Here is a 23,700-nt window from a genome sequence, read left to right on the forward strand (position 1 = left end):
GTCTGTCGGGTACACAAATCGAGTGGTACTACCAGCTGGAAAATACCAAGGTTCATACTTGGGAAGAATTAGCTGCTGCTTTTTACAAACAATACCAATACAATGCTGATCTTGCGCCAACCCGTACTCAACTAAGGGGCATGTCTATGGGACCAAAAGAAAGTTTCAAAGGATATGCACAAAAGTGGAGAGATATGGCTGGAAGGGTTCAACCACCCTTATCTGATCGCGAACTAGTCGACATGTTCATGGGCACTTTAACTGGCCCTTTCTATAGCCATTTGCTGGGAAGCTCATCATCAGGTTTCACTGACCTGATATTGACCGGAGAACGTGTCGAAAGTGGCATTCAAAATGGAAAAATTCAAATAGGTTCCTCCTCTGGTACTACAAAAAGGCCCATCAGCGGGAGAAATGAGGTCAATGCAACACAAATTCAGAAAAGTCGCAAAAGTGAGCAGCATCAATCTGTAGGGGCAGTTCTGATCTCCGCATCTGCACCTCAAAAAGATCAACAGCCAAAATATACGCATCGACCAGATGCACCAAGAAGAAATTTCACCAGAATCAACATGCCAATCTCTCAGGCATTGCAGCACTTGCTAAAAGCAGATCTGATCACATTAAAAGGTCCTCCAAAGAATGTCAACACTTCCTCTCCAAATTATCGCCCTGATGCAACATGTGCCTACCACTCAAACTGTCCAGGACATGACGCAGATCACTGCTGGGCCCTGAAAAATAAAATACAAGATATGATAGATGCTGGTGAAATTGAGTTCGATCCTCCAGAAACTCCAAATGTCATCACAGCACCTATGCCAAAGCATGACAAAACTGTTAACGCTATCCTGGACACTGTTTACATCTATGATGTGAACGAATTATCAACTCCACTCTGCGAAGTCAAAGGAAAGCTAATCCGAGCTGGTTACTTCCCAGGATGTGACCCCGACTGCTTTTACTGCTCCTGCCTGCCCAATGGTTGTGAAAATCTGAGGATGGGAATTCAAAAATGGATGGATCGCCGTATCATTATGTTTGAGAGGCTCCCTTCTATGGACGTGCTGTGCGAAGTCTTTGCAAACGGGAGGAGAATAGAGGATGCCTCAGTGATATCCAGCTTACCATTCAAAATCTCTGCCAAGGCTCCATTCAAAATTTCTGCTACACTCAAAGTGGCATCAGTAGTCATTGCTAGTCCAACTCCATTTCCATACTCCTCAGACAAAGCTGTCCCATGGGGATACAACGCTAATGTTTACGTTCATGGAGTTAAGCAGAGTACCTCGACTGAAGAGACCGCAAAGTTAACTACTCCAACTGTGGGTAATATTGTGGGTACCAGCAAGATCACGAGAAGTGGAAGAATCTTTTCACCAGAAATTTCTCCAAATGTTGCTGCTGGTCCAGTCCGAGTCCCAGTTCCTAATCAAGATAACAACGCTCGAGGCAAAGAGCCACAAGTTGAACAAGTTCAAACCCCGGTGGAGATCACTGCTGAGGATCCATCAAAGCAAGAAATGGAGGAAATATTGAAAATCATCTGCAAGAGTGATTACAATATTGTTGAGCAACTGGGGCACACCGCTTCAAAAATCTCAATGCTATCTCTGCTAAAATATTCAGAAGCTCATGCCAAAGCTCTGATGAAGTTCCTTAAAGCTGCGCATGTGCCTCAAGAGATCTCAGTCGACCAATTTGAGAATTGTGTTGCCAATCTAACCGTGAGCAATGGTCTCGGTTTCTCTGATGTGGATCTAACCCCTGCTGGGAAAAATCACAACAAAGCCCTACATATCTCCATTGAATGTAATGGCACCACTCTATCTCATGTGCTAGTAGATAACGGTTCTTCTTTGAACGTGTTACCGAAAACAGTACTAGAAAAGCTTGACTTCGAAGGAATTGTGTTACAACCAAGTGATGTTGTGGTAAGAGCCTTTGACGGGTCAACCAGAACGGTATACGGAAAAGTGAATCTCCCAATCAGAGTGGGTTCTCAAATCTTTGATTCTATCTTTTACGTAATGGAAATTCACCCAGCCTACTCCTGTTTACTTGGACGTCCTTGGATACATGGGGCAAACGCTGTAACTTCTACCCTGCATCAGAAGTTAAAATATCCAGTAAAAGGAAAGATTGTCACAGTCTATGGCGAAGAGGAATATGTGGTTAGTCACCTAAGCAATTCCAAATATGTTGAGTTGGAGGACGAATTCATCGAAACTCCATGCCAATCATTTGAGGTGGTCTCCCCAGATGTCTCTACCACCAAGCATATTCCTGCTACTCCAACTACAACTATGGCTTCTCTCAAAGATGCCAAAGCCATGATTGAACAGGGTGATTGCACAGTATGGGGACAGCTTCCCGATATACCCTACAAGTCTGACAAGCTAGGCCTGGGCTATGATAGTAAAAATCAAAAGAATGATCAAGGTCCTCGTTCTGGAGGATTGATGTCACACTTCGTCAGCCAAGAAATAAACGCTATTGAAGATGAAGGAGTGTTCATGAACCATATCATTCAGCCATATCCAGATGAAATTCCACCTATTTCCATGGGAATGTGGGATGCTGTGGGAGAACCAAATGGCGGGTATAATTATCAGTATACCACACCTCAGAATTCTTATATTGCTTTGGAAGATATTACCCCGACTGGATGGGGTGATCAAATTGGAAATGACGAAAGTTTCACAAGTCCCGTCACTGAGCAATATCAAAATCCACCCAAAGAAGTATGGGACACGCTAGGAGAACCCAGCGGCAAATATGACTATATGGTGAAATACTCCGCTCCTCCGAGCTCACAAATTGCTATGGAGGACATTGTCCCAACTGGATGGGATGAACAGTACGATGACAATTTCGCTCTTGAAGAAGCCAGGGAAATACCAAATAACGAGGGTTGCTTTCTGTCAGCATACACTCCTCATCAGGATGCACAAGTCTCAATTCAAAACATCATCCCGACTGCATGGGACGGCCTTATCGAGCATCTCGCTCAGCCAACAGAGATATCTCAGCCTGGGCTCTCGTATCCAGCAGAGTATATCACTTATCCCGAAGGATCACCGGCTCATTTTCCCACTAATGAAATCAATGCTGTGGAAGATGGAGAAGACAACTACAACTGGAACAGCTGGATACCCCCTGCTCACAACAGTGGATTGAACAACTGGAAAGCTGAGGATGTGATCTCCTTTGACCAGGAGTAAATGCCATTTCCTGTTTTCTTTGTGTATATTGTGCAAAGATAAAAATGGTTCCTGAACAATCGAACCATGAGCTTGAAAGCCGTGTGCCTTAGCACACTGGTCCTTCTATAAGGGCTTATCATATCATGATCATGTGCATTCAATAAAATCATGGGACGCTTGCATATTTAAATTTTGTGATCCTTTTTCTTTCTTTCTTCGCTTTCAAATAGCTATGTTTTTTCTTCACACACACTCACATAACTAACATGCAGATTCACATACACTCTGGATCCAGTCAACAACGATTCTGCTATTGCCCGTCATGACTTTGAAAGTCCGATCTACCAAACTGAGGACGAAAGTGAGGAAGATTGTGAAGTGCCAAGAGAAATTGCAAGGCTGCTAGAACAAGAAGACAGGCCATACAGCCTCACGAGGAGCCAATTGAGGTCATCAACTTGGGCAGCAACGAAGAAAAGAAAGAAGTCAAAATAGGGGCTGATTTAGAACACAACATCAAGCAAAGACTGATTCAAATGCTGCGAGACTACGTCGAGATATTCGCCTGGTCCTATGAAGATATGCCAGGCCTTGACACGGACATTGTAGTTCATCGCCTGCCAATCCAAGAAGGTAGCACTCCAGTCAAACAGAAACTACGAAGGAGTAGGCCTGATATGTCAAAAAAGATCAAAGACGAGGTTGAAAAACAGTTCAATGCCGGATTCCTAAAAGTTGTAAGTTATCCTCCTTGGATAGCTAACATCGTGCCTGTACCTAAAAAAGACGGGAAAGTCAGAATGTGCGTGGACTACAGAGATCTGAACCGGGCAAGCCCCAAAAATGATTTTCCTTTACCACACATCGATGTACTGGTTGACAATACCGCACAATGCAAGGTATTCTCCTTTATGGACGGATTCTCAGGGTACAATCAAATCAAGATGGCACCCGAAGACATGGAAAAAACAACCTTCACAACACCCTGGGGAACCTTTTGTTACAAAGTAATGCCCTTTGGTCTGAAAAACGCAGGAGCAACCTATCAACGTGCAATGGTAGCGCTATTTCATGATATGATTCATCAAGAAATAGAGGTGTATGTCGATGACATGATTGCAAAATCCAACACCGAGGAAGAACATCTGGGTCATTTACACAAGTTGTTTGACAGACTCAAGAAATACAAGTTGCGACTGAATCCAAATAAGTGTACCTTTGGAGTAAGATCCGGCAAACTCTTAGGTTTCATCGTCAGCAGCAAAGGTATTGAGGTTGATCCCTCCAAGGTTAAAGCCATTCAAGAAATGCCTATACCTCGTACCGAGAAACAAGTCAGAGGATTCTTGGGACGTCTAAATTACATCGCCCGATTTATTGCCCACATGACTACTACTTGTGTGCCGATCTTCAAACTGTTGAAGATGATCAAGTGGAAAGGTGGAATGACAAATGCCAGTTAGCCTTTGACAAAATCAAATAATATCTCCAAAAACCTCCAATCTTGTTGCCACCTGTGGAAGGCAGACCTCTGATAACGTACCTAACTGTGTTAGAAGACTCAATGGGGTGTGTACTAGGACAACATGACGAATCCGGCCGAAAGGAGCACGCAATCTACTATCTTAGCAAAAAGTTTACCGATTGTGAAACAAGATACTCACTACTCGAAAAAACTTGTTGTGCCTTAGCTTGGGCGGCTCGCCGACTAAGACAGTACATGCTAAATCACACCACTTTCCTAATCTCCAAGATGGATCCCATCAAATACGTGTTCGAAAAACCTGCTCTCTCTGGAAGAATAGCGAGATGGAAAATGATCTTAACAGAATATGACATTCAATACACTTCACAAAAAGCAATCAAAGGAAGTGTGGTAGCTGATCATCTGGCTCATCAAGCAGTGGATGATTATCAAGCATTAACGACAGAAAGTTTCTAAGGAGATTTGCTGCCAAATTCTTCCTAAGCAATGGAACCCTATACAAACGCAACCATGACTCGACTTTACTTCGCTGTGTAAACAAGAAGGAAGCGGAACAGATCATGGAAGAAATACACAATGGTACCTTCGGTACTCATTCCAGTGGACATACAATGGCTAAAAAGATCCTGAGAGCAGGTTATTACTGGTCTACCATGGAAACAGACTGCCATCATCACTCCCGAACATGTCACAAATGCCAGATATACGCTGACAAAGTACATGTACCTCCAGTTCCATTAAGCGTCCTGGCGGCTCCTTGGCCTTTTTCAATGTGGGGTATTGATATGATTGGAGAAATCAAACCTACTGCCTCCAACGGACATCGCTTTATCCTGGTCGCTATTGACTACTTCACAAAGTGGGTAGAAGCAGCTTCATTTGCTTCTGTTACCAAGAATGTGGTGGCCCGGTTCATCAAATACAATCTCATTTGTCGGTACGGCATCCCTGAACGGATTATCACGGACAATGGCACAAATCTAAACAACAGAATGATTACTGAACTTTGCACACAGTTCAAGATCAAGCATCATAATTCCTCTCCATATCGACCAAAGATGAACGGCGCGGTGGAAGCTGCCAACAAGAACATCAAGAAAATCATATAAAAAATGACAGTAACCTACAAAGACTGGCATGAGATGTTGCCTTTTGCTCTTCATGGTTATCGCACATCTGCGCGTACTTCAACAGGGGCAACTCCATTATCCTTAGTCTATGGTATGGAGGAAGTTCTTCCAATTGAAATTCAGATTCCTTCCCTAAGGATTATGAAAGAAGCCAATCTAGACGAAGACGATTGGATTCAAACACGGTTAGACCAGATAAACTTGATTGATGAGAAAAGGCTCGCAGCTATTTGTCATGGTCAGCTATACCAAAAGCGTATGATCAAAGCCTTCAACAAAAAAGTCAAAAGTCAAGCATACCAAACTGGTGGCTTGGTTGTCAAACGCATCATCTTACCACAAGGTGATCCCAGAGGCAAATGGACTCCCACCTATGAGGGACCATTCATAATCAAGAAAATATTCTCCGGCGGCGCCATGTTACTTACCACCATGGAGGGTGAGGATTTCCCACACCCTGTGAATGCTGACGTAGTCAAAAAATACTTCGCTTAAAAAGAAAAAAAAGCAGCTCGCTAAGTTGAAAACCTGAAAGGGAAACTTAGGCAAAAAAATGAGCGTCTCGGTGGATTGAAAACCCGAAAGGGCGGTCCAGGCAAAAATTAGAGACTAAACGAATACTATCCCGGTAGGCTGAAAACCTGAAAGGGCAGCCTAGGCAAAAGTTAGGGAATGAAGCATACAACTATGTTCCGTTCAACTGCCTACTCACCATCAAGATTCAACACCTCAAAGACACCGATCAGTCCAATCACTTTCTTCCAACAAGTGAGGGATGAGATGCTCGAAGACAGATTGGCAATAGCAGAATTGAAACTTGACTGGATCATTTTCACATAGCTATTTATCTTCATAAATATTTTCCAAAGCTTTCTGACAATTTCCTACTTCTAGGATTGTTGTCTCCCTGTGCTAGTCAGCCTATCATGGCTCTTTTTCAAAAATCAATGCAGCTTAGGCTCAAAAATCACTATTTTCACTTTTTCTGTTTTAAATACGTAAACGTCCCAATGATAATTTTGAATGAACATGTGCATTTGAATATGATTGATGTTTACCAGGAAAAACAGGAATAGCATTCAGGAAATGTCCCAATTATCTGGACATCATCCCATCAGAAGAAAATCCCCAAGAGAAACGCATTTCTCAGCAAATTCCTCAAAAAGATTTTCTCTTCAAAAGAAGTCTTATCCCCCAGCAGGGTTGTTCCAGATTACTATCTTCAGAAGGTGTGATCCCCGCGCCCGGACTTGGTCAGATAGTGCATCGGAGGATTATGCATCTTCCTCATTCCCACTTGAAAGGGCATCAGAACTTCCAGCTACCTTTCATTCCCAAGTGATAGTCAAAAGTCCTTCAGCAGAGTACCGTGGTTCTCAAAGAATTTCCCCAGCCGAGGGTACTCAAACAAGACAAAAGATCATCAACAATCACAATATAGTCATATCCAGATGACTGACGGAAATTTATTTTCCCAAATAGAAGCTTGACATCATATTCATACATCACACATTCATATTCACATTCATACATTCATACATTCATACATTCATACATCATACATCATACATCATGCATCATGCATCATGCGCATTTCCATATGCATATTCATACACAACATAACATGCATATTTCTCCTTTAACTCGAGAATATCTCACATTACATGCATCATAAACATTGCATATCACTAACTTGATTTTTCAGGTAGACGAATATCTTCAACAAAGATGTTCTCAATCACATGCAGTGTTCACCTGAATTCCATGAACGGTTCTCTCAGATATAATCAAGCCGAAGATTCATTCTGATCACTTACCATTTCAAAAACAGACATCGCAGATCTAAAGTTGATACCTCAGACGGTTCCAGAACGATCTAACATCGCAGATCTAAAGTTGATACCTCAGACGGTTCCCGAACGATCTAGCATCACAGATCTAAAGTTGATACCTCAGACGGTTCCAGAACGATCTAACATTGCAGATCTAAAGTCGATACCTCAGACGGTTCAAGAACGATCTAACATCAAAGATCTAAAGCTGATACCTCAGACGGTTCCACAATGACCAAAATCTAAATCGGAAAAACTTTGGACAAGTTCCGTAACGATTATCTTCCAAGACTTAAAGTGGTAACCTTGGACGGTTCCGAAACAGACAACACAAAGACTTTCAAATCCTTCATCAAGATATAATCAATGGATTTATTCTGATGAACAAACCATCAACCCATTTACCAGGTGGCATCTGAAAGCCCATCTCAGGTAATGTGTCAATCTGCCAACAACATTTCACAGACGACATTCAAATGCAACTTCCAACATCTCTTCTGATCAAGGTAAGTGCAAATTTTCAGGGCATCTAAATATTCAATCATCTTCTACCTTCAGATTTCAGACAATCTCTTCAGGTTTAAGAAGATTGAATAGGGGCAACTGTTATACCCCAAAATTTGCCCGCGTCATTTTTCAAGAAAAACTCCAATCTGGAAATTAAGAGTCTCATATAATCATGGATTTTTATTTCAACAAAGATCCTGATATATGAAATACTTAGTTTTTAGAATTTTTCTTATACAGTAATTTGGCTTGCAGTTGAATTTATTCTTACGCAAACGCCAAATGCTGTTTATTACTTCACACATGCTATTTATTTATTTACAGATAAATAGTACTGACACAATTGGTACAGAGTTAAATCTTTTTTTGCAGGCGCAGAATCAGGAAACTCAGACTGTACTGGTAACAGTAAATATTAGTTATTTATTATGTCTGTGTTTTTTTTTTTAACAAGTCATGTAAATAAACTTTCATTTTTCACATAAAAAAAAAACAAAAACAAAAAAGAAAATTAACTTTGACTGTTGATTTTTCACTCTAACTGCTACGTCAATACCTGAACAGTCAGTTGACAGCCAAACTGCTGGCAGTACAATTCTTAGTGTTTTGTACCATCAATCAAATCAATCTTTCACAATTCAAAATTCCAAGATTTTTGTTCTAGAAGTCTTCTGAATATCACGCGATTAGCAGAGACTCAACACTGCACAAAAATCAGGTACGTTTAACTGTCTCCTACATAAACAGTCCCTAACTAGGGTTTTCTTGTTTTTACAGGAGAAACAAGTTTTTGAGACCTCAAATGGATTTCATGCACATCCATATATCTCAAAGTACCATCATACAAATTTTCAAACTTCAATTCACTCAGACGCACCGTCAGCAGCTCAAACAGTCAACAGACGACCCGTTTGACCAAAAAAGTCAACAGACAGTCAAAAATGAAATTTTTTGTCAAAGTCCATATTTTGTCAAAGGATTCATCATTTGATAATTGGATGATCATAATTCATCAAGGAAAGATCAAAAATCAACAAAACCCTAAGATTCAAAATTAGGGTTTTTACCTGAAAAGTCAACTCAACTTTGACTGGTCATACCTCTCTCATCCTTCATCCAAAAAATTCAAACCAAAGCTCATTTTGAAGGAAATTCAATTATCTTTCAAATGCAATTGATCCCATGGTCATTGCATTCACCATTTGAAAAATATGATCAAAGACATTACAGGTCATTTTCAAAGTCAACAAAAAGACACTTTTTTTAAAAGGACACACAAGGAGCATCAAAAATCATTTTGACATGAGACCAAAGGCATTGGTTAGAGGACTCTTTGAGGTTTCTAAAAAGTGCAAGATCTCCTTCATATGAAAAAAATTGAGGGATTTACACCTTGTTGAAGTTGGCTAAATTTTGGAAAATGCATAAAACCAACATTGCTCAAAAATGCATTTTTTCCAAATGGGGCCAAGTTTTCATGGTTCAAACATGTATGCCATGTTATTATGGGCCTCCCACGACCAAGACAAGGCCCATACCATTTTTATTCATTTTTTGCTTGATTTTATCTTATTTTAAGATTAAATTAAAAGGAAAAATGAATGGATAATGGTTAGCTTACAATCTAAGCATGACTCACCCAAGGAATCTTCATTTTTCTGCAGAGAATTGAAGAGCAAGGCAAGTGCATTGAAGAGAAGAAGACTTGGTCAATAATTCAAAGCTTTTTAATATAAAAAATCAAGAATTCCACAAAGGCAACTAGATGCTTCTTAGCTTCAATTCTAAGCACTTCAATGCTTATAAATAGGCTAGCATACTTTAGTAACAGAGAGAGGACGAATTCAGTAGCATTCATAAGCACATAGCACTCTTGTAACAACTTGTAATTTTCAAAGAAACTTGAAATTCGAATTTTAAGTTTCAGTCAATTTCAATACAAAATAAACATTCAAACATCATCTCTGAGCTTCACTGAAACAATTCCAATAATTTCCAAGTCTTAAACCTCATTGAATCGAGCTATATAGGCCACAGTTTGTTCAAACTAAAACCAACTTACATCTCATAACACACGCATATTTAACAAGATGTAGATGCATAATTGTGTTTGGTTTGAAGCTCTGGTCGTTTCTGGAGCTTCAATTGGATTTTAATGGCTGTTTGTAGCATATACCATTTTAGGGTTTTCTTAGCTCAAAATTAGGGTTCTTCATTAGGGCCAAAATTAAAGCAAATAAAGGGCATGGTTACATTCAGTGGAACAAGACGAGTTGAATGGTACCATCGCGCCTAATTTCTATGCCTGTTTACCCCTATTCGTTATTTTGCAGAATTAGGGTTCATCAATTATAGCGCTTTTGCATAAAAGCGCTGTTGAAAGTGGCGTCTGGAGGTTGAAGATGATGCGTGTCCTCCTCCTATTGGCTGGCACGCGCGCGCAGTTTTTTTAAATTTCCCACTAATCAAGTGTTTTGCAGGTACACTGAGTGCCATGCGCCTCAAAATCTGAACCATCTGATCCACTATCCATCTAATCCAACGCGCCAAATCATGCAGCTGCATCATGTTCCTTCATTCAATTTCCACATCTGATCAGTATCCTTTTATTTTTTATTTCTATTTTAATTTCTTTGCAAAATTAATTAAAAATAGTTTAAAAAATCCAAAAAAATACACAAAAAATATTTTTAGACTTCTAAAATAATATATTATTTTCTGAAATAAAAATATTTTATTTTTCTTCAAAATTTCAATATTTTGCATAATTAATTAGTATATATTTATATATTTGCTTCTTAATTATTCTAACCAATCAAAAAATCATAAAAAAAATTGTTCTTAATGTTAAATATTGTTTATATATTATAAACTAATTTTGTACATATTTAGGATAATTTTCTCTTTAAGTTTTAATTATTTGTATAATTATTTGCATAATTATGTTTTAATTAGCTTAATCAATTTCAAATCAATTTCAAAAATTCCAAAAAAATTAGTTTTGCTTTAAAATTAATTAACAAATATTTTGTACATATTTTAAACTTAATTTCTAGGTTTAAATACATTTTCATCTTTTTTCTTCATTTTAATTTAATTAATCATGCATTAATTATAATTAAAATCAATCATAAAAAAAAAATCCAAAAACATGCCTTTTATTTTTTTTGCAATTTAAATTCCTAGATAAATGTATAGGATGTCAAAATCATGTAAATAGGCTAGTTTACATTTCCTGCACAATCGATGTAATAGCGTAGATTTACTTTCCGCACTTTACATTTCCGCATTTTAATTTCCAGCAAATATAAACTGCGTGTATGTCAAAGATAAAATTGAACCGTTAGATCACTAACTTCAAAGATAAAATATCTGAATACAAACACAATCACACTTGCACCTTTTAAGGTAATCCCTTCTCATTCTTTTCAAAATCAAAGTCAAAATTCCATTGTTTTGAGTACAAAATCGAACCTTTTGTTTATATCCGGTGAAAGGATAGATTTTTAAAGGAAATAGGATAAAGACCTTACAACTCAGGGTAGACCTCCTAGTTTGCTTGCTCAAATCAAAACAAACAAAATTCTCATACACTGTTGTTTTTTCAAAACTTTCCAAAAAGACAAGATTTTGTATATGTCCAAACACGGATCATTACAAAGTTAACGTTCTTTTCAAAACATCTTTCGAAAGATAAACAAACATTTTGTATACATCCGCACAAGGATCATTACAAAATTCAATTTACAAAGGTATTTGAAACCACATATGAGCATTCTAAAGCAATTGAAAAGTAATTGAAAAATAAGTGAGCTAAGCAAACTTAAGAGCCCATGGATAACCATGGATACAAAGGGTGCTAACACCTTCCCTTTGTATAACCTACCCCCTTACCCAGAATTTCTTAAAGGTCTTTTTTCTGTTTCTTTTATAAACCTTTCCTTAATTGGATAAAATAAAAGGTCGGTGGCGACTCTGTGAATTTTCAAAAATGCGAAAGCATTAAGCGATAAAAAGAGTCAGTTCATGTATCTCTCCCGAACAGAGGTATGGCCCGAATAAAAACGGAAGTCCACAACAGGCATTGTTTCAATTCCCAAACAGTGGAGATATAAGGATGTTAATCCCTCGTTACCCCCTCGAGCCAGGAGTTGGAGCTTGTTTCTACTTTTCAAAAAAAAACTTGATTTCAACTAGGGGCAGGGTAGATTTCGATTAATTCAATGGTGTATTTTGGTTGTCAAGAGAATCAATCAATGAAGCAAAGGTCCGAGCATAAGGATCAAGCGAAGTCTCAAGCATGTCTTCTTCCTCGTGTTCATCCAAGATTAAGGAAGCAATAGAGATAACATTCACAACATCTTCTTCCTCAATATATCATTCAAGATCGAGGACATATCAAAGACGAAGCTTGCAAAACAAAATCGACATGGCGGTCACAATATTCAAAATCCAAGGACCAAAGGAGCAGTCAAAGAAAAGGAGAAAAGCGCCCGCTAAGTCAAAATGGAAAACAAAATAAAAAAAAAACAAAAAAAAACGACTTAGGCAAAATTAGGGCATCCCGATGAATCAAATCCGAAGGAATTGGTTCATGCAAAATAAGGGATAAAAACAAAACAAAGGTGAGATGCAAAGGATAATCTTGTGACTGCTAAATCATCGAAGCTTCTCATAAACGCTTGGATCTTTACAACATTTTTCATCAGTGCTTGGATCTCTACTAAGGCTTCTGCTCAACATCAAAACCGAGGCGATTCTCTTGCAAACAAAGCACATCCATTGGATTAAACGAATTTTCAGGATCTGGAGAACATCAAGGAGAAAGGGGTGGGATAAATAAATTTTGAGCCTTGTATCCATTGTTTCTTAAAACCGTGAACCGGGCCAAATTACAACATTCAAAAGTCCTAATTGAGGCAAGGTTAACTACGAAAGCATATTAATAAGGATTTTGTTATACTAACTCCTATGTTTGTTAAAACTATTTCTAACCACTGCGCTTCTTCAAGCATTCATTTCTAAATCATCCAGTCCTAATTCATAACGGACTTCGATTTCAAAACTTGCATACGCATCGCATTGGAGTTACTTCTCAAAGGATACAACGTCATCTATGAATATACACTTAGCATCTAGAAAATCTCGCAATTGGTTAATCAAAAGCGATTATTCCTAATAAAGACTCTGGAATGGGGGAACCACATCTAGGGGGTTCTCCTAAACAGGGGCAAAATTTCAAGGATCACAGGGGCATGCAATCAAACATCCTATCAACTAGGGGCATTCATCCTAAGGTTCAATCAACTCAGGTCACACCTCAAAGCAACAGGGACATGTCAAACATAGGAAGAATTCAAATTCAAAAGGATAGAACACCATGGATAACCCTCCATATCATGGGGATCAGGGGCATATCCTTCAATCTAAACGTCAAAACACATGACAAGGTTATTCCTCGGGGCACCTCCCTCATAACTTGGGGATCATAGGCATCTTTTTCCACTGAACACTGGGGCATTGGATATCAAATCCATAAGGTAAACATCTCAAAAGGTTTAAGGCGTGGAGAACCTCAAAAGGTTAAAGACGTGGAGTATTTCAAAAAAGCCAAACCGGGGCAAGACGCACAGCAAAAGGAAAAGGGCATTCTCACACTTTACAAACATCCGAGAAATCTTTCTCCTAACTACGATCTTAAAAACTCAAAAACAGGGATTGGGAAGTCGCGCTAGCATCACACCCCACCTTATCAAACAATCCTACAACTCCAGCGAGCTATATATGCTTTGGTTATTAATAACCTATCATTGGAGCATCATGCAAATACATATAAATCATGCATTACATACATTGGTTGATACATTACACCATACCTTTTTAGATAGTCTTTTCTAAGACATTCATCATCCTTTCTAGGAACCTCTTCAGGTATTCTTCTTTAAGATAAATCTCACGATCCTTTCTGAGGACCTTTTCAGGTAGTCTTCTCTAAGACATTCTTTTTCTAAGAACCTTTCCCGGTGGCCTTCTTTAAGACATTCCTTATCCTTCGCTAAAAAAAAAACTTTTTCAGGTAGTCTTCTTTAAGACAAACCTTACGATCCTTTCCAAGAACCTTTCCAGGTAGTCTTCTTTAAGACATTATTTTTCTAAAAAACCTTTTCAGGTAGTCTTCTTCAAGACATTATTTTTCTAAGAACCTTTCCAAGTAGTCTTCTTTAAGACATTATTTTTCAAAAAAAAACCTTTTCAGGTAGTCTTCTTTAAGACATTATTTTTCTAAGAACCTTTCTAGGTAGTCTTCTTTAAAACAATCATCGTCATTTCCAAAAACCTTTTTAAGTAGTCTTCTTTAAGACATTCTTCTCCAAGAACCTTTCTAGGTAGCCTCCTTTGAGACAAATTGTCATCCTTTTCAGGAACCTCCTTAGGTAGTCTTCTTTAAGACATTCTAAGAACCTTTCTAGGTAGTCTTCTTTAAGACAAATTGTCGTCCTTTCCAGGAACCTCTTCAGGTAATCTTTTCTAAGACATTCATCGTCATTTCTAAGAACCTTTTTAGGTAGTCTCTTTAGACATCTTTCAGCCTCTCCAGGTGGTCTTCTTTAAGACAAATTTCTATCCTTGCTAAGAACCTTTTTAGGTAGTCCTTCTTAAAGACATCTATCAACCTTTTCAGGTAGTCGTCTTTAAAGACATTCCTCACTCCTTGCTAAGAACCTTTTTAGGTAGTCCTTCTTAAGACATCTTTCAGCCTTTTCAGGTAGTCATCTTTAAAGACATTCCTCATTCGTTGCTGAGAACCTTTTCAGGTAATCTTCTTTAAGACAAATTTTCATATCCACTCCAGAAACCTTTTCAGGTAGTCTTATAGAAGACATTACTTCGTTCCACTCATTACATCAATCAACATATGCATAAGCATAAGCATTATCCATATACATTACAAAGCCAGCATAAGCATAGCTGTGGTGTAGGTGCAAATATGGTTTAGACAGGTTCGATAAGGAGATAAATCTTGGGATTAACGTCAGCACCAACATACATACATACGCATTAGCATATGCATAACATCTAGTGCATTCACATACTGCAAAAGTCCAGTTTCCAACCCTCGTGTTTTAACAGGTGTATTTTCCGACCCACGTGTCGTGAGTTTCCAACCCTCGTGTTGTGATAGGTAAGTTTGCTAGAACTATAGCAAATGATTCATCTTATGCAGATACGCTTGTCAGAACCATGGCAGGTAATTCCTTTGGTGCAGGTAAGTTTGCTAGAACTATAGCAAATAATTCCTATTGGTGCAGGTAAACTTGTCCGAACCAGGACAAGCGACTCCTATTGGTGCAGGTAAGCTTGTCCGAAGCAGGGCAAGTGACTCCTATTGGTACAGGTAAGTTTGCTAGAACTATAGCAAATAATTCCTATTATACAGGTACGCTTGTCAGAACCATGGCAGGTAATTCCAAATGGTGCAAGTGAAATTTTTCTGAACCAGGGCAAATGATCCAAATGGTGTAGGTGAAATTTGTCCGAACCAGGGCAAATGATCCTAATGGTGTAGGTGAAATTTGTCCGAACCAGGGCAAATGATCCAAATGGTGTAGGTGAAATTTGTCCGAGCCAGGGCAAATGATCCAAATGGTGTAGGTGAAATTTTTCCAAGCCAGGGCAAATGATCCAAATGGTGTAGGTGAAATTTGTCCGAACCAGGGCAAATGATCCAAACGGTGTAGGTGAAATTTGTCCGAACCAGGGCAAACGATCCAAACGGTGTAGGTGAAATTTGTCCGAACCAGGGCAAACGATCCAAATGGTGTAGGTGAAATTTGTCCGAGCCAGGGCAAATGATCCAAATGGTGCAGGTGAAATTTGTCCGAACCAGGGCAAATGATCCAAATGGTGTAGGTGAAATTTGTCCGAACCAGGGCAAACGATCCAAATGATGTAGGTGAAATAAATCCGAGCCAAGGCAAATGATCCAAATGGTGTAGGTGAAATTTGTCTGAGCCAGGGCAAATGATCCAAATGGTGCAGGTGAGCTTGCTAGAGCTATAGCAAGTGATCCTTTTGGGGTTCACAAACTACGAAAACTTACTAGAACTATAGTAAGTGGGGTTCACAAACTACGAAAACTTACTAGAACTATAGTAAGTGGGGTTCACAAACTACGGAAACTTACTAGAACTATAGTAAGTGGGGCTCACAAACTACGGAAACTTACTAGAACTATAGTAAGTGGGGTTCACAAACTGCGAGTCGTCGCTATTGATAGTTACGTTTACCCATCACGTTAGTCCCTCGGCAGTGATCAAAGGGTTTTACGAAGGGTTCTTCAATGGAGTTTATCACGTTAGTCCCTCGGCAATGATCTTCTTCAAGACTACAAAGGGTTTCACAAAAGGTTTTACAATAGGGTGTTACAAAGGTTTCTTCAATCGGGTTGATGCATCACGTTAGTCCCTAGGCAGTGATCTTCTTCAAAAACATAAAAGGGTTTCACAAAGGGTTTCTCAATTGGGTTTATCACGTTAGTCCCTCGGCAGTGATCTTCTCCAAAACTTCACCAACAACAAACAAAGGTTTTATTTCTTTTCCAAAGCTACTAACGTACTTCAACTGACAATCATGCATCATTCAACTAACATACCTCATTCATACATAGTGCATATGCATACATGGCTCTCATTTATTTTGGGAAGCCCGCTGCATCATACATTACATGCATCATAACATTGCATAAAATTCAGGTTGCCTTTTCAGGCCGTACTACAATAAAAGCAAGTGGTTCTTTCGAAAGAATCTGCTTCACATTCAAAAGAGAGGGGTATTTACTTTGGGTGGCATCTGTAAGCCCATCTCCCACAGAACGTTTCCCTAAAAATGCAAATTTCAGGGCATTTTAGTGTCCAATCATCTTCTACCTTTAGATTTCGATAGGCAGATGTGCTTATCTAACTCTTCATGTTTAAGAAGATTGAACAGGGGCAGCTGTCATACCCCAAAATTTGCCCGTCTTATTTTCATCTTCAAGGGTTCAAGGCTCAATGGTTAAACTCAAGTCACTCTCTCCTAATCAAAGGTTCAAATCAGGGTTTTTTTAAACAAGAAAGTCAACCCAACTTTGACTGGCCATAACTTTCATATGGAGTATCAAAAATTTCCCAACCAAAGCCTATTTTGAAGGAAATTGAATCCTCTACAACTTTGCCTCTCACAAGCCAAGGCCAGAAATGATTCATTTGGAAGATATGGTGCAGTATATTACAGGTCCTCCAAAAAGTCAATAAAAGGTATCTTTTGGGTCAAAGCTCATAACTCGAGCATGGAAGCTTCGATTGATATGAAACCAAAAAGGTCATTTAGAGGACTCTTCGAGCTTTCTAAAAAGTCCTAGAATGCTTTCATATGATTAAAATGGAGGGAGATATGATGCGCACAAGTTGGTCGAATTCCAAGAAAGGCATGAAACCCTAAGTGAACAAAATCCAATTTCTTAAGTATTGGGCCTATAATTTTGAATTTTTCACGTGGTAATAAGCCCACGAGAGGTCCATTGGTCCAATATAATTATCCTTGTAATATTATTTTATTTTTACTTGATTTTATTCATTTAATTTCAAATAAAAGTCAAATAAAATCCTAAAATAATTACATGAGGATATTTCTTTTCTTATTAATTCAAATAAAATCCAAAAATAATCCAAGGGCCAAGATCAAATGGAAAAGTGCATGGAATAGATTAAGTTCAAGAATAGAAAGTTTTGAAGCAAAATTTGAAATCGATTTTTTAATCAAAGCATTTGATTCTTTCCCATATTGTGAGACCTAAAACTATCTCATGTATATAAGGAAGATGTGCAGCCACGAAGAGGAGAGGAGAGTGGCCAAAATTAGGGTTTTGGAAGAAACAAAAAATTCAAGAAAGAGGTGCAATTGGAGAGCTGCCACTACAGTGAATTTCAGGCGAAACAAAAGGTTCATTGGCGTTCCTAATGCTCCTAAGGGTTGAATCCAATCACTGCTCGAGCCTATAACGTCCCAGAACCGTTGAACACGCCCTCACCGGAGGTAAGTTTGTTGATATTCGGTTTCGTTCGTTCATACGTTTCTAACCGTTTTATTGTTCATAGTTGAGTTCAGGAGTCTAATTGGGACAGGTTGGACGCACAACATGCAAGTGTAAGGGCTTGAATCATGTAGCACCATGGTTAGGGCATAAAACTCTCAAAGCTTCGAAACTGCGAATACAAGCCGTTTCAGGCCTAGAGGACGGCGCCATTGAATTCAGGGATCTCGATTCATGTAATCTGGGTTGTTTTCGTTTTATCTCTTGTTGATTTTATAGGTCTGAACGTTGGTCCCTATCGGAGAAGACGATCGGTTTTATACCGGTCTGGCGGTCAACAGTGCTCTGGTATTTTGACCATGGCGTGGAGTCTTAGCGCGTTGTGATTCGTCAGCATAGAAGCAACGGGCCCCAGTTTGAATGCTGCGTTGAAATTGTCTTTTGCGAATGGGCTAGGATATGATGATTGGTGATGGGTTTACTAACAACTTAAAAGCGCGTCTGAGTTGGCAACGCTTGTGCTCCAGCATCCTTGCAGATTCTATGCACGCTACTCTCCTGAAGACCACCATATGCCCGCGCCAGTCAGCCTGATCAAGTCAACACAAGATCCAATGCCCAGGAGGCTGAGAGCACACCATGTAACTTCAAGGGTCACCCACACGAGATTGGTGCCATGTTTTATTTATTTATTTTATTATATAAACTATTTAGATTAAGATGATGATTAATATTGTTTATTTTAAATTAGTTTATTTAATTAGAATTAGAAATAAAATTAGGATTAGGGTTTAGAATTATTTAGGGTCGTCCCGATTATTCGATTATGTCGATTATTCGACTTAATTGATTTAATTATTTTAATAGTTAAAATTATAAAAAGGCCTAGAAAGATTACCCCCGCATTAGGGTTTGCCCCAATCCCATTTGGGCAAAAATTTCAATTGATTTTTGATTAATTTTAAATTTTCTCCTCGAACCGACTATACCTATTAGTCGCATTAGGCGAGAAATAATTTTGATCAATTCAATTTATTTGTTAATATAAATTTAATTAATTTTGATTTAATTCTCTTCTCGACCCGACTAAATCTATTAGTCACATTAGACGAGAGATAAAAATATATAAAAACCTAAAATACATTTAATTTGCTGCCCGCGACGATCAATCTATCGATCTGAGTAACCAGCAATGCCCCCTTAATCCGTTAGCTATACTGATCAAATCTATTGATCATCGCATCTAACGGTGACATATCAAACCAGGGTTGTACGCCCAAATCTAAAACATTCCAAACACTTCAAATCAAACTACGGATTTTCATCCTTTTCGACAAGGAATTCAAAATGCCTTTCAGACCACAAAACTCAAAACTACGATAGGCCATTCAAAAAGCCTTCAAACCATATCATATCAAATTCTAAGGCGTACAACCCTGTGCCCGAACTACGTAGACTCTGATCCTCCATAAGGAGGTACGTAGGCACTTGGATAACCAAGGCGAGTCCCCTTCCTCAAAACCTCAATTCAATTCAAATCTCATTTTTACCCCTATTCATTTCCTTAGCTATTAAACCTGAATATTTTAGTCATAAAATTTGACCTTAGATTCAAAGCCATAGGAAAGGGTTGAGGGTGCCTAACACCTTCCCTCGACCTGATTATAATAATCTTACCCCGATCTCTTAACTGCGTAGGGTTTCCTATTCGCCCTGTAGAATAGGTGGCGACTCTAAAAGCTTAATTTTTAGGGCAGGTTGCTACACGCAGCAGTACACATAAGGTATGCTGGTAATATGCAAGTTCATTACCCCAAATCGTGCAACATGAAATTGATTTGTGGCTTCTTTCCGGCCATTGTCTGGGTGTATCCTACGCCGTCCGCAACACCGATGACGTCTGCATTGAAAGTAAGGTAGTTATTGTCAATTAGGAAGAGTAAAAGTAAGAGGCAGGTGAATCAAGGTTTGGAATTACATGTAAGCAAGTGCCTTTTCCATTTGCCAAAAATAATATCAGTAAAAGGCGTGCAGTTTGTCTGCTTGTGTTGTATGTCGTGTTTCCTTATTTCGCCTACGGTAGTCCCACCGGTGAATTTCAAAGTGTGTTTGTGGTTCGTAGGTCTGAACATCAAGTCATTGGGTAGGACTTGAAAGTTAGACATGATGCAAGTAGTGTTATCCAACAAAGTGAATCAAATGTTTGTCTGAAAATAGTTGGAACAATCACTTGTATGTCATGGCCCTGCAAGCAAAAACCAAACCGAGTTAAATGGTTTTTTCATATTAGTACCTATCGGTTTGAAATATGGCTTCAGCTTGAAAAACCCTGTCACTCTTCAAAACTCAAAACTCAAAACAGTTATAAAGCTTCATCAAATGTGCAGACCTAAACAGTTACAAAACTCAACGATTTTCATGCCCATCTTTTTCAGTTTTAAATACATTTAGAACCTCAAGATTCTATAAAGCTCCAACCTTTTACAACTCTAAATCCATGGCAACCATCAACATAGCAAGATAACCATCGAATAAACATATCACACCCTATAACATGAAACAAAACAAACAACAAGGCAAGAAATAAACATACCAAAGTCCAGCTTTTTTCAAATGATTTGTAACAGCATATAACATGAAACAAAACATACAACACAGTGTAGGAACAGTTTGAATGGTGTAAACAAACTAAAAACTCACTTGTTTGTCAATTATCACCATCTCAAATGTTCTTTGTTTGTCATTGTAACTTTCCATTTGTGTTGTATCTTAACCGCAAGCTTCCACAGTTCCTTTCGCTCATTGATGTCTCCCACCATGTCGTAGGGTCTCGCCATTGTTGAAGAGAAGATCGTTTGCAGGTGATAGGTGCAGATTGTGAGCAGAAGACAATTATATAATCATTTGCATCAGTTTAGGTAATGAGAGTAAAGAATGGAGAGAAATGGAAAGTATGAAGAGAGATGGATGTGAAGGTTGTGTAACCAAGGTTGAGTGTTGTTGTGCAGAGTGAAAGATTTTGTCATTTAGTTGGAATAAAAAAGGTAGGTGTTAACCAAATGGAAACAAAAACGTATATCAACTAACCAAAAAAGTATGTCATTTAGAAGGATGAGTGTAGTAAAGAACTAATGACTTAGTCAAAACTTAAATGGTTAGTTGGATAGTTAAGATAGGGGTAGAAAAAGACAACAAAAGTGTGAAAAGTGGTATGTGGCATTATTTAACAAAGGGTAGTTTAGGGGTTTCCAAAACAGTTAGTATTCTTATATGGTAGATGTTTAGTAGGGGTGTGCATGGTTGGTTATTTTCAAAAACCAAACCATAACCATTTTAAAATCATTTAAATGATTTGAATTTATAACCATAACCATATTTTAATCAAAACTGGTTATATAACCGGTTATAAATTTAGTTATGATTATATAACCGGTTTTTTTAAAAAATCCGGTTTTAAAAATTATTTTTTCTGAAAATAAATTTTTTCAAAAAAAATAATTTATTTTCACAATTAAAATATTTGAATTTGGATAATAACCGGATTATAACCGAATCCAAAATAATTTAACAGGTTAATAACCATTTAATTATATCCGGATTATATAAATGGATAACCAAACCATTAATAATTAAACCGGTTAATAACCATTTAATTATACCCGAATATTTAAAAATGGTTTAGATTTGATTATGGATTTGGACATCACAACCGGATATTTTACACACACCCCTAATGTTTAGTCCACAATACTTCTACTGACTGTTTACAAAAAAAAAAACAGCAGAAAGCAAACTATGCATCAACAGAAAGCAAGCTAAGCAACAACAGAAAGCATAGTTCCGCTCCTATCAGTAAGCAACAAAAAAGCAACTAGAGCAAAAATAAACTCAGAAAGTAACACAAGCAAAATGAAATCAACTCAAGAACATATATAATGACAAGAGTTTTTCCTATAGTTCAGTTAATTATTATTTAGTCCATAATGAAACCAACTCAGCAAATAAAGCCATTTCATTAGCAAAAATAAATTAGAATAAATACCAGTGTGACTAAGTTTAAATTTGAACAATGGAGTATTTTGACGTGCAATACATTGATGTCTAGTGTTTCCTTAATACTTGGTAAGTAAAAAACAACCCAAGTCCTCACTAACAAATGGTACAGACTAGGTGACCCAAGTGTCAACCCGGACCCGTCCGCGTCCCTTCCTGCTAATTTATAAGCTTTTTTCCAGATTCGGGTCAGACCTAACGGGTCTGCAGGCTGGGACAGGTTCTGTACACCCCCAAGTCAGCATAATAACCTTTTGTTGAAAGTTGAAATTCCTTTTTGAGGCTGAATATTTTTTATCAAGAACAATTTCTGAACCAAAACATTCAGTGATGCCTAAGTTTTTCCTGGTAAGAACATTTGCTCGAACGAGTGGGAAAAGCATTCAGAAAAACTACTGCACCAAACCCCTGACAGCTTCTCTTGAAGTGATTACATGTCCTTAACTAGTCACCCATGTATGCATTAAGAGGAGCACATGCAAGGTAAGATCTCGTCGAAGGGTCCATATAGTGCCAAAGTCTCTATTCAAACCTCATTCACACGTGCCATTTTGTTATCACTCTGAGAGTCATCTGAGAGATGTTACTCGAGAGCAAATATACACATTGGATTAGCAGAGCAAATTGTCAACTAAATGAACCAAGGATCCCGCAAGATTCATAATTTGACACGATACACTTTTCTACAACACCTTGATCTTGATGCTTGTAAGGTGCGCACAATTAAAATGATCCAATCCAATAAGAAATTCCGTGAAAGTATGAGGCGGATGAGCTTGCATTGCAATCATCCATCCGTTACACAGGGAGAGAGAGTAACTGATAGACTCCAGAAAATTCAACTTCTAAACAACAGCTTGTAAAGAACTCTTGATGTCACACAAATCAACATTTCCTCTACCACAGAGTGCCACAAATTTATCATTAAATTGCAATAAAGGACACTTATCAATCAAGTTAGAACCAACATATGCATCCTTGAGGAAAACCGTACTCCTTACACCTTTATTAGTGAGGTAAAATATCCCATGATGCTTTATTAAGCAAAGAAGCAATTGTGACGGCAAAAAACACTCTGCATGAAATGCATCTAACTGGGCAGATGTCATCCTCCTCTCCATGGTCAAGCTGAGGAGCTCATGAATCACTCCCAAGGCCCGTTTTCGAGTTTTTGGATCTGCGGCATCAAACCTTCTTGCATTCAAATAAGGAGAAGGAAACTCCAATTTCTGCCACCGCTCGAACTGTTCAAGGAAATTAACATTTGGCCTAAAACCAGCAGGAAAGTTCACTTTGAATGCAAATGGACCAGCATAGTTCCCATCTTTTGAAATCTTCACCTTCTTCTTATCCTCGCTTGGTTTCATGTTCACAACAACTCCTTCTTGTGCCAACCTATTGTATATTTGGATCA

General features: G+C 38.3%; 1 protein-coding gene across 1 annotated transcript; it reads right to left on the reverse strand.

Moving 5' to 3' along the window:
• Positions 1-22,280: 22,280 nt before the first annotated feature.
• On the reverse strand, positions 22,281-23,694 carry LOC131639029 (protein WHAT'S THIS FACTOR 1 homolog, chloroplastic-like). The gene has a single exon (XM_058909548.1). The coding sequence runs from the start codon at positions 23,651-23,653 to the stop codon at positions 23,132-23,134; it is 522 nt and encodes a 173-aa protein (XP_058765531.1). The 5' UTR covers positions 23,654-23,694; the 3' UTR covers positions 22,281-23,131.
• Between the last annotated feature and the right edge of the window lie 6 nt (positions 23,695-23,700).

Source organism: Vicia villosa, unplaced genomic scaffold (genome assembly GCF_029867415.1).
Source record: "Vicia villosa cultivar HV-30 ecotype Madison, WI unplaced genomic scaffold, Vvil1.0 ctg.002506F_1_1, whole genome shotgun sequence".
NCBI lineage: Eukaryota > Viridiplantae > Streptophyta > Magnoliopsida > Fabales > Fabaceae > Vicia > Vicia villosa.

Coding starts and splice junctions, on each gene's coding strand:
- LOC131639029 (XM_058909548.1), bottom strand. CDS start 23,653: ATGAAACCAAGCGAGGATAAGAAGAAGGTGAAGATTTCAAAAGATGGG.